Source organism: Helobdella robusta (genome assembly GCF_000326865.2).
Source record: "Helobdella robusta unplaced genomic scaffold HELROscaffold_6, whole genome shotgun sequence".
Taxonomy (NCBI): domain Eukaryota; kingdom Metazoa; phylum Annelida; class Clitellata; order Rhynchobdellida; family Glossiphoniidae; genus Helobdella; species Helobdella robusta.
In genome coordinates this window covers 4,049,416-4,062,017 of record NW_008705330.1, presented here as the reverse complement: position 1 = coordinate 4,062,017, position 12,602 = coordinate 4,049,416, and the positions used below count along the sequence as shown (strand labels likewise).

General features: G+C 31.5%; 2 protein-coding genes across 2 annotated transcripts; both read left to right on the top strand.

The window, feature by feature from the left end:
* Positions 1-7,085: 7,085 nt before the first annotated feature.
* Positions 7,086-7,956, top strand: HELRODRAFT_164374 (hypothetical protein; the record flags this gene model as incomplete). Its single annotated transcript, XM_009029325.1, has 3 exons — positions 7,086-7,290; positions 7,690-7,824; positions 7,880-7,956. The coding sequence occupies 3 exons, from the start codon at positions 7,086-7,088 to the stop codon at positions 7,954-7,956; spliced, it is 417 nt and encodes a 138-aa protein (XP_009027573.1).
* A 2,085-nt stretch (positions 7,957-10,041) lies between these two features.
* On the top strand, positions 10,042-12,023 carry HELRODRAFT_164373 (hypothetical protein; the record flags this gene model as incomplete). The annotated part of the gene is made up of 4 exons (XM_009029324.1): positions 10,042-10,103; positions 11,307-11,411; positions 11,693-11,804; positions 11,943-12,023. The coding sequence occupies 4 exons, from the start codon at positions 10,042-10,044 to the stop codon at positions 12,021-12,023; spliced, it is 360 nt and encodes a 119-aa protein (XP_009027572.1).
* Between the last annotated feature and the right edge of the window lie 579 nt (positions 12,024-12,602).

The following is a 12,602-nucleotide window of genomic DNA, read 5'->3' as shown; positions in this document are numbered from 1 at the left end:
CTGTTTAACTAATCAACCAACTCACGATCGATAGATCGATCGATTGATTGATTGCTTTGTTTATTAATTTATTTATTCTGTGGAAAGTTATTTCACGCCATTTCATACCATTTAAAAGTTTTTTAGATTTCAATGTTTGTAGAAATTAGATTGAAATAAAGCTGTTCGCCAACATCAATATCAATAAATACCTATTTAACCCTACGTGAAGGTAAATTCTAAAGTGAAATAACTGACTTGTGATTCGTTTTCTATTTGACTATTTAAACGAACTATTTACATCGCTAAAAACATTGACAAACAAATTCAAATTTAAAATTATTAAAAAATCAACTTTTTTCTGTTTAACTAATCAACCAACTCACTGAGCCAAGCTATTAATAAACAAAAGAGAATTATAAGAGCTACCAGCTACAAAGAAATAACTATTCATGAAAGCCAACTTTGAATATTTCATGTGGTAAGCTACATTGTATAAGGCATCTGTCCATCTTTATAACGAATGATTTTTTTATAGAGCAATGAAATATAACACGATTTAAATGAAAGAAGCAATCATGACAGGATGGATTCTTAATAGAGTTCCTACTGTTGAGATAGCATCCTCCTACGAAACATAATAGATTCACTACAAACAAATATTCTAGTGGTCAGCACTGCAAACATGCACAAATATTATGTTACTGTCCCGGGACCACCACAAAAATGGTGGGTCGCCGCAAGAAAATTTGTTTTTCTCAAAACTTTTTTGTTGTCGTTTTTAGCAGCCATACTCGTAACAAATGTTGGATTTAATAGAAAACATTGAAAAGAATTTTGAATAAGCGATAACAAAAAAGGTCGCCGATTATTTTAAAAAGCGGTTATTGCTATTTTTCATTTTTAAAATACAATATTAAGAACGTCAGCTTCTCCCTTACCTCGCGGTCTCCGCACCTACAAATCTAGCTATAGTAGAGGTTTATTTTGGAAAGTCTGTCGAAGAAAATTAAACAATTCGGCTAAGGTGTCTGGCATTGTTGATGCAGTGTCCGGGTTCGAATGCAAAAAGATCCCCGCCTATCACATGCAAAAGTGTGTGATTGGTGATTCACGTGCATTTATGCACCGTGTGTTTGTTGTTATAATGATAATGCACCTCAGTCGCTTGCCATGGCGCTATATAAAATGACATTATTATTTTATTATCTCTCAAAATCTTAATAACAATTTGATAGACGAATTGGAAAACTCAAATATTATAATAAATTCATTCGAAATTTCCCCGCTAGGCTTTTTTAAATATTTTAAACTATCATTAATCAATTTTATTTGGTCTGACCCTTTTCATAGAAGTTTAACTAATTCCGTAGTATCGTCATCTTACGCAATTTACTGCGATAGGAACACGATTTGAACATAATTTAATGCTGACTCTATTTCTCTTTGTGCCCATTCAAAATGTATGGCGAGCATTGTAGATTATCTATATAATTAACATTATAAGTTTTATTACTTTAACTTCATAATTACAATGTATATTTTAAAATGAAAATAAAAGGATGTTCTCATTATTATTATTATTATTATTATTATTATTATTATTATTTCTTTGCTGCCACTGTCTTATCGTAAACTTGTTATTGCCCAAAAACTTTGATAATCTAATTCAATTTGATGATGAGAAGTTGAAATTATTAGCCAATAAAGCAATAATAAGTTAACTGTAAAAAAAATACGTTATAGAGAGTTATAAAAAAATTTCGTTATAGAGAGGTAGCAACACGAACAAATGAAAAATGGAGAACGAACATTATCGTAAATTTTTAACGATTTGTTTTTAATTATCTAGAAACCAAAATCAATAACTTCTCAATTTGTGGAATATTAGCAACGAGGACGTCACGAAACATTTGTTGCTGTTTACAAATTTCAAAAATATTCAAAATGATTTCATCAAAGCTGAGATTGTTAATTTACATATTAACATATTTTCATTGCGACAGGCGTCATAAATTCATTCTTGCCAGCTGTAGAAAGTAAACTCTTCATTCACTCTTTCTTTTCACTTTGCGTGGTTAAATAATTTTTCTACTTTAAATTGTAAAGCCCGGTTAGTGTCATTGAAGAAATGAAAACTACTTAATTATGATTAAAAGATAGGATGTGTGCTGATTAACTTCAAACACTGAATCAGAGGTTTGCAGAGTTCAACAACGAAATAATCAAACAATTGTATCAGAATCCGCTCAACGGCTTAATCATTGCTAATGTATCGAATTTTCTAATGGATCACGACGTCTGCGTGAGTCTCTTAATTGAATTTAATTCTTGTTTTTGTCTGAAACTTAACTCGTCAAAATTTAGTGCTATATGAATTTGTTAAATTCAGTTTTTTCTTTTCTATTATAATTTGCAATTTACAACAACACTCAGCATTCGTGAATACTGTTCTATATGCATGTGAATACGCCTTTCACCTCTTTTCCCTCTTTTTTTATTGGTAATCAAAAGTTCTTATAAAAGTTTTGTATATAGGGATATATACAAAGGTAAATACGCTTTCCTGGAATAGCGCCCTGGTTAACTGCCTAGGTTTGAGCCTCCCCCATCGTTATACCTCCTAGTTTACCGCGAATTTTGTAAAATAATAAAAAGGTTGGTTGGATAAAATTGCGCAATTTAAAAATTCAAACATTTATTGAGCCGAAAAAATGTGAACTAGGAAAATATATTATCCTGTTTTTATGACTCAACTTACGCGCGTCATGAATAGCTGATTCAGTTGACAATTAACTTCAAAAACTGAAATTGTAAAAAGTTATGAGTCCCTTCTTCATAAAATTTTTAACCGGCTCTGCATAATTTTTTTTAAATTAAAAAAAAACAAACAAAATATTATACAAAAGTCTGTAGCCTACCAGCAGTGAGTTTGCTATCTTATTAAGATTTATCAGTATCATTCAGGAAACAGAGTCTCAAAAAAATGTATCGAATGGTTTTGTAAAAGTTAGAGTCAACAAAATATAAGACTGATTAACAAAAGCAAATAAAATTTTGATTTATTCGTAACCAGTCAAATATTAAAAAAATATACAATAACTTTAGTAGAAACTGTTATTAAAATTTTGACGCTTTTGTACGCCGATGAAACCAGCCGCATATTTACAACCGTCCTTTAATTGAATTATTTTTTTTTTATCAAATGCATTCAGCTTATTCCGGTACAAACGTATTAAACAGAAGGTATTTTCAGTATTAAATATCAATCAAACTTCATGGCATAGTCAGTTCTTTTCTTATTTTAATGCCTTCACGGAGTTCTTTAAAAATCTCGAAAAACGGCACTTGATTAAGATGGATGGGTGAGACAGGTAGCGTATAATATTAGATGAATGACCCTGGTTCGAATTCGCTGCGTGTTGTGTTTGTGTGTGTGTGTGTGTGTGTGTGTGTGTGTGTGTGTGTGTGTGTGTGGAGGGAAGTGGTGTGTGTGTGTTGGAGTGGTGTGGACATTGTGTGTGTGTTTGCATTGTGTGTGTGTTTGCATTGTGTGTGTGTGTGTGTGTGTGTGTGTGTTGCTAATATATTTGATTAATGATGAATGGGACGATAAATAAATGTATACACAATCAGACTTTGACGATGATAGAAGAGGAGTCGGAAAATTTCAACATAGACCTGAAAGAAGAAACAAATTCGATTTGTGGGGTGTTTTTTTATAAAACTTGTTAGTAAACTCTTGTCTAAGATTTTTTTATTTTTATTTAAAAAGTTAATGAAACATAAGTTCCCATAAAAACTTTGATTTTTTAGTTGGAGCGTCGGTCCTTTTTGAAAGTTAGTAAATTTTGTTAATTGTTTTATCTGCACATAATACATTGTATTGTAATATGTAAGGCAGTGGCAACACAGATGAATAATTTTCAAGTATGAGTTATTGTGAACTCAACTTTATTGCAACAATTGTCTCACTCATTCCAAATTATTCAGCCCATCAATCATTCAATCACAATATTCTCTACAGCGCTATTTACGTGGCATTCAACGGCCATCCTTAAGACACTTGGCAACGAGATAGATGCCTTGAGGACTGACCTGAAACTTGTGAAAAAATTGAAATTAGTAAGAAGGGAAAGAGAGAGCAAAGCAGACATTGCAAAATGGATTTTAATTGAGTTAATAAATCGTAGAGTTAGTATAGTTATCGTTTGTGTAAAATGTTTCATAAATATTTATGAAGCAGAGTAAGTCACAAATAGATTTAAGCACCAAATAAATATCAATTCATAAATATGATTGTTTGATACATCCGACCATATTAATGATATTTTTCACTTTTGTTACGAGAAGTGAGTGTGATTCCAGTAATAAGTTGTATTTGCTACTTGTACTCAAGTAGTACCCGAGAACTAATTTTACTTAGTAGTTGTACTTTTACTGTATAGTAAAAAATGTTAAAGACGCTAATGCTTTTTTGTGAGATTTTGGTCATTGTTCCAAACCCAGCTAAGTTGAAATTGGGCCGGATTTTTGTCACATAAATGTTAATTTACAGTGTATGCATCAGTGTTGTTGTGCATACATGTATATGTATGTACACGCATGTATGTCCACGTTTTCACTGTACATTCATTTGTTTATGTAAATTATGTTAATCAGCGAACGTGTTGAGAATTTCGCATGTTAAAACTCCACATGTTTTTATTACGCACGCAAGTTTTATTGTATTTTGTTTTCAAGGTTACGCTTGTATAGGACAGCGTATGGCACATAGGAAAATCGATTAAGATGTATTATTTAATTGGTATTAAATTAAAATTAATTTATACGGTCATTGATAAGGGTGTATTATAACGAGGTTTGATGCTTAGTGTAGGTAAGCTAACAAAGCCATGGCCACGAGTTATAAAATTCAACCAATTCGACTAGAACTCCTGTCGGATCTGTGTTTGAAAATCCTGGTAATCCGACCAAAACGTCATACTTTAGCACAGTCCTAGTTCAATCAGATATATTAATATCTGATTGAATGGTTTATTGATTTGAAAGAGAAGTTTTTGATTTGCTTGACCGATTAGTGTTCTTTTTTCTTGTGCATTTGAGATAAGAGTATTGTTATCTGTACTGTACATTAATTTAATTGTCTGTGTTTCTACTTGATACTTAAGTACATTTCTGAATTTTGAAATAGCTATTATTTTTCAAGTTACAAATTTTCATTTTTATTTGTAAATCTCAATTTCATTAGGTGATTCAAACTCCTTTTAAGTCATTTATTAACAAAACGCTTGTGCTGATGTCATTGTTGATCAATTGCAATGTTAATTATTATCAATCATTAGTTTCTGTTGAATTCGAACATTAAATTCTTCAAGATGTGCAAAAAATTGATTAATCTCTTTTGTCCTCTTTTCAGGTCATGTCGTAAACGGTTCTCAGTGGTTTCATTTATTTCTTACAAATGCATATAATATAGTGAACATCTGATTTTCTTAAACTGTTTCATTCCTTCAAAAATATCTTATGGCTGATTTTTCAGCACTTTTTGTAAAGTCAAATCCCCATTGATATTCACCAAACCCAGATTTGTATTACTGTTAAAGTTGATTAATCAATCAATCAATCAATCAACCAATCAATCAACCAGCCAACCAACGCAAGAACATACTAAATACATTTAATGAAAAATCAGTGTTCTATACATTATGATGATGAAAGTTTAAAGTGGTCGAATGTATTAATTATTATTTATGAGCGATTTTACAGAAGTCTGGGAGAACTTGGTGTTCGCGAGTTTCGTCTCGATGTTGGTGCCGGGTGGTGGTGAAAGTTCAAACGTCACAGAAGATGACAAAGAGTAACTATATGCAAGCATTTATCAGAAATGTTTATATATACACTGATAAATATACACTGATATATATATATATATATATATATATATTGGATCAATAATATATGTATATATATATATATATATATACAGTGGCGGATCTAGAGGGGAGCCGGGAGGCCAGTGAACGTTTGAGTAACGATATAGGTAATGTTGATAAAAGAAAAATTGATATTATAGTTCCAAGAAAGGTGTTATGTACATTTTTAGACCGCATTACCATAAAAGTTGGCCTCCCCAGTTAAAATTGAAACATTTGTCAAACAAATTTTTAAAAATTCCCTTCCCAGTCTTCAACTTTTATTAATAATCCCCCCTCACTCTGGTTTTCAACTTTTTGTTAGAAATTTCTCGCCCCCCCGGTTTTCAAATATGTTTTTATATATACCAATAGATATATAAAGGTGAATGTATAATCGTGTATGTATATAAAATAATTGGTTCATTATTAATCGTACTTATGAAAGGCGTATTTATTTTAAAATCATTCTTTAGGTAATTTCGAACGATTCGAAGAATTTATTTCTGTTTTATCATATTATTATTATTATTTAGTTTGTTATTTTATTCTGTCTCATTACACTTTACTATGCTTTATACCCAATTTTAATTGTTTAAATACTTGTGAAACATTTATAACCATAAATAATAACATTAATTATTATTATAATTATTATTTAATAATTTGAATCGATTTATAATTATTGTGCTGGTGGCTGGGTATTTATCTGTTAGTTGTTCTGAATTATATGTTATCGTGCATCTTCTGAGCGTAATTGTGTGTGATCGGTGTGAATAAAGTGTGAATGAATGTATCTATGATTTGGTTTAAAATGGTTGCTGTTTGGTTCTTATATGGTTGTTACATGACTTTGAGTGATTGGGTGCATGAATTTAAAGGATTTATCTGTTTTGTTTTAGTTCTTTTTACAATGTATACCTATGTTTATTTTCGAAATATTTATGTTTTTGTTTGATCACTTAAATGGACAAAAATTTTTTTTGGTTATGTTGGATAGCGACTTTGGGTAGTTCTATAAAAGTCGCTATACAAGTTTTCTTATAATAATAATATAATAATAATAATTGGTGGTTATTATAGTAGTAGTAGTAATTGCTTTAGTAGTGGTATTAAAAGTAGCATAGTGTGGAGAGTAGCAGTACTAGGAGTAGTTAATTTATTATGAAGTTTTTTGTTCAATGTTAATTTATGTTTATTTTTAGCAACACAGAAAAGGTAGCCAAGACGAGCGATACGGAAACATTTCGCGAGACAATGTTTAAGAAGCGTCACCTGTTCAACAACCCGCGGAAAAAGGAGACGTACATGTTGCTCATCTACTCGGCTCCAAACATGGCAGACGAGATTGAAATTGTACGTCCAACGGACGAGGAATCCAAACGCCTCTTTGTCGGTACGCTGTCCAGATCTTTTCCGTTAAATGTTGCATGTGGTTGTGTGTCTGTGCGTATGCGTGTCTGTGTGGTAAAGGTATATCTGTGTGTGTAAGGTATATGTGTGTTGTTTAGGTTTGTTTGTCAGTTCAGTTGTATGTGTGTTGTTTAGATGCACTGTGTATATGATGTTGGTTTGCGTGTTGTCGGTGCATTGATATCGGTGCATTGTGTGTGCTTGTGAATTGTATGCGCATTGTATGCGTTGTGTGTGTGAGTTGCATAGGTATGTGTGTTTTGCGTGTGTTGTATCACTTTTCGATACCGGTTCTCTTAAAGGTTAAGTTGTTATATTGTTATCGTACCAGACCCACTTCTAGCAAGCAAACAGTTATTCCATGATAATTTTTTAACGACAGGTCAAAAATACGTCATGGAATTTAAAAGCAAGCACAAGTTTGAAAAACTGAGACTTCTCAATTATAAAATGATAGGCTTAATCACAGTTGAACGTATGTTGGGCAACGCCACCACTGTTGAGATGCCGAAGGAAGGTTCTTCCCTATTTCCACATTTCCAATTTTTATTCATTTTAATATAACAACAAAGTCAAAAATATAAAAATTGGTATCAGACTTCTCAAACATAGTTCAAATATTGGAGAGGCCTTTGAAGAAGATCTTTGATTTATTTTTCATTTTTTGTGATTCTTTAGTCTTTTGTGCAGAGGCGTAGCCATTTTGCGCCCGGGGATAAACTATAAAATTGGCGCGCCTCTCTCTCCATGTTTAATCACATTTTTTATTACATTAACATTGTAAAAATTACTGTATACAAAAACAATTCAAATTTTAATGAAACATTGTATTTAAAGATAAAGTATAAATATACAAATTATAACATATGATTCAGTCACTGTCAAAGATAATTTACATAGTATACTCTTGTGAAAATTTTGTCTGCCTCATTTTGGCGCCCCCTGTACTTTGCGCCCGGGGACATATGTACCCCTCGCCCCCCCCCCCCAGCTACGCCTCTGCTTTGTCTGTAATTGAAAAAATGTGTACCACCATGTTAACTCTTTTACCACTTTTAATTTAACTCGTAAGAAGTTGTCAATCCCTCGTTTCCATTGATGTGACAACATTTCCTCGAGATATCCATCTAGGATCCAGATTGAACAAATATATCTTATCCAAAAGCAACTATTTGGAATATATGGAGTAGGCCAAAAATTGTATACACATGTTTGTCGAGTTGGAGGAATAGTTCGTACTCCTGGACTTGCTGTAAGTTACCTGGTTCGAATGCAAACGAATCTCTGCTTATCTCATGCGGTGTGTGGGATGCGCCGATTTTAGCATATTCGGCACACGAGCTGTGCTTGAGTGTGTGATGTTTACACTCTTGAAAATTTTGTGAAGGTTAATAATAATGTGCTTTCAAGAGTATCTACATTAAAATACCTGAACATATGTAGGACATTTTCAAATCGAGGAGCAATTCGGCAAGAAGATTTAAATTTATAAAAAATATTTATTTTTATATGGCTATAGCTGAAAAGTTTGCTTCTTTTCCATGATTTCCAGCAGTATTTCTAACATCATTAGTTGATTGCCGTATTTATCGGCAAATTTTATTTAATTTACAATTTAACTAAATTTTTTTGGAAATTTGAAAATGTGTTGTGATTATATTTTAGATGTTTAGTTAATCCGTTGTAGGTGTGGTCTCAGTGATCATTTCATGCAAGCACAACACAAATGATTTCGTACTTTTAAGTTATAACTTTTGTTCAATCACTGATAAACTGTTTAAACGAAACTACGAAAAAAAATTTAATATTTTGTTATTTTGGAAGATATTTTTAGAATCAACTTTATGCAAAATAAAATTACTGAAGACATTACTAAGTGCAATCTTTGACACTGAGATGAATCAGCGGTTCCACAGCGCTACTCAATGAACTTTTTAAACCGATGGGTTTTGAGATCCGCTCTGAACTTCGTAAGTAATTTAGTAGTTAGTGAAAGAGGTAGAGACTTCCAGAGAAAAGGGCCAGAAAAAGCAGACTTAGATTCGGCATAAAAGTGTTTAACACGAGTTAAGGAAAAGTGAGAACAGAAAACGATCGTGGACCGAGGTCCATGTGTTATTTTAAAATGTAACAACGTTTAAATAATCGCAATAGAATAAAGTGTTTCAGTGAATAACATTTTTTTGAAGTTCAGAATGTAAATTTTATAATATAATTTGAATTAGAAAAAATTATTATTAACAATGTTTCATTTGAAATAACAACGACAATCAATTGAAAATGCCATTTAGCTTAAGTAAGAAATATTAAAATAATTCGATTTTTAATTTATTTTCAAACTTAAAGTTTCTAAAAAAAACAATTTCGAAAAAACTAATTTATTAAAAAATATTGACTACAATTTTTCTTCAATTTATCTTGATTTTTCTAATAAAATATGAATATCTTGCAGATTTTTTTGTTCAGGTGTTAACAGCCGATATATACCGTTACATTGTGAGACCATTCAAAGTAATTTATATGAATGCTGAATTACATATATACGAAAAACCCGAAAACTATTTCTTTATATACCTGGCGTGCGAAGTGGACGGATTAACCGCTGATACCTTTAAGCTGGTATCTGTCAACAGTGTCAGAAAAGTTGCCACCGCAAAGTTTGATTTTATTTTGCATAATTTTTCGATATTTCGCATCAGATTATTTTTAGATCATTTAAATTGGAAGAAAACATATGGCTGATTTTGAAAAATTCCTCAGCTTAATGAGAACGCTCGTTTATGGTTCTTCCTCAATGTATGTAGGCCTCAACATCACCAACTCAACATCATAAAAAAGATGTTTTATACTCTTATCGACAAACTTAAACTTGTAAATCCGATCTTTTCGTAGTTCTTTTTCATCACATACTTTGTTTTGTTCATATTTACGCCACGTTTGCATTTGCATATTTCGATCTTTAGCTTCAAAATTGTTTTCAAACTTATGTTATAGGCTGGACCTCAAAGTGTAACTACATGAGCTTTTCAATAACAGACGACTTGACCTTCCTACCCTTCACCTCTGTTACGTAACGAACAAAATTTCTTGAATAAAAAACCCAATTTTTTTTTTTAAAATTTTATGTACATAATTATTTCATTAATAAGGCATACAAATGAGACACAACAATATCAATTTTCAGAAGACAAACTGATATCACATTTTTTAATATCATTGTAAAAAAAACTGAATTGTATGTTAATGTGAATAAGGGAGTGCAAACGTGTGTGAATGTGTGTAATTGAACGTGAAAATAATCGTGATCATGTGTGAATGTGTAATATTAAACTTGAATTCGAACGTAGAAATGATGTGTGCTTATAAGCAATGTGCTTTAACAATCTATTGACTTTTTAAACAAAAGGTGTGTTGTAATTTGTATTTCATTAATTTGTAAACTTTTAAACTGAATGTGTGTTGTAATTTGTAGTGTACTGTCAGGGCCAGTCTTAGGTAGTAGGAGGCTCTAGGCAAAGAAAATTTGGTGGTCCCAAGTGACATTTTGTAAAAATGTGCACAAGAAAATTTTACACATTTGAAAAATATTCAACCTGAATACGTTTGTTTTATGATAAATTCTTGCTGCGCAATACTGCGATTAATTGAAAATAAAACAAGTATATATAATAAAATTAATTCATCGAAGTAGGATTTCTAAAAAAAAGTTGTTTTAATTTGCATTGCGAGGACCCTAAAAATCGGACTGCCTGGTTTGCCTATGCCTAAAGCCTGCTCTGGTACTGTAATTGGTAAGCTGTATTGTATTGTATTGTATTGTATTGTATTGTATTGTATAATGATTAAATAATTTAGTAAAGGTGGCTCTGCTTGATGAACTACACAAACTTGTAGTTCCTCACAGTCACCTCCTGCTTCATTTGCTTTATTTCTTTTGGAGTCAAATATAAAAAATGTAACAAATTTGGCAAATTATTTAAATTGAAAAATTTTCATCAGACTAATAAATGAAACAGCGGTATTGTTTGCGGTAAACGAGGTACCCAGTTTCAAGAATTCGAAGAATGTGTTTGTTGTCATAAGAGATAAAACCAATGGAAAAATGTATGTTTTCAATGTTTGTCCCACCAATTACAAGGTCGACATTTAATGGTTTTTTATAACATCAATTTGATTTACATTCAATATAACATTCTTTTATTCAATCTAAATATATCATTCGAAATAACGTTCATGATATTCATTAAAAATTATATAACTCCTAACAATATTCAACTTCCTTTAAAACCAAGATGTCTATCAGAATTCAATCAATCAATCAATTAGTTTATCAAGCGCTATTTCCGCGATGTTCAACAACGCTCCTCAATGAATTTTGCAATTAGATGGGTCTTGAGATCCACTCTGAACTTCGTAAGTGATGAAGAAGTGGTCAGAGAAAGAGGTTTATATTTCCAGAGAAAAGGACCAAAAAAAGCAAGTGCAGATTTAGCTAGAGTGTTTAATACGAGTTAAAAAAACGTGAGAACAAGAAGATGATCGTAAAGCGAGACGTTTAGATTCAATTAATATAGATAACTACTTAGGACTTATACATATTTGTACAAATTTTAAAAATTATTCTATATTTTATAGGTAGCCACTGCAAGAGAACAAGATATGGAGATATATAAGAAAAGAAAGGGGCACGAGCAACTAGACGAGCAGCAGAGTTAAAAGCTTTACTAAAAGGATGGAATGTAGAATCAGGAAGACCATAGTAGAGCGAATTAAAATAATCAATCCAGGATAAGACTAACGAAGTAACAAGAAGGAGAAGGGTAGGATCGTCAAAAAAAGGCAAAAGTTTTTTAATCTACGTAGATGAAAGTAAGAACTTCTAGCAACACTATTAATCTGAGAAGAAAAAGACATGCTAGAATTAAAGATAAAGCCTGGACTAAGAAACTTGTGAGAAACATCAAGAGTTTTAGAATTAGGTAAAATAATAGGAGAAATAGTAATAAAGTATTTAGATTTATTAAAACAAATTAATTCAAATTTAGAAGGACTATGCATAGGACACATAATCAGACCAAGCGATAATTGAAGAAAGAAATAGATATAGATTATAAGAACACTATTGAGATTAGATGGAAAGAAGTATAAATGTAAGTGAAAGTGAAAGAAACTACTGAGAGAAAAATCATTAATAATACGAGGTAGTTCAGAAGTATAGAGTATAAATAGAAGAGGGCCAAGGGTAGAACCCTGAGGTACCCCAAAAGTTAGGGTAGAGGAGTTAGAATTAGAATT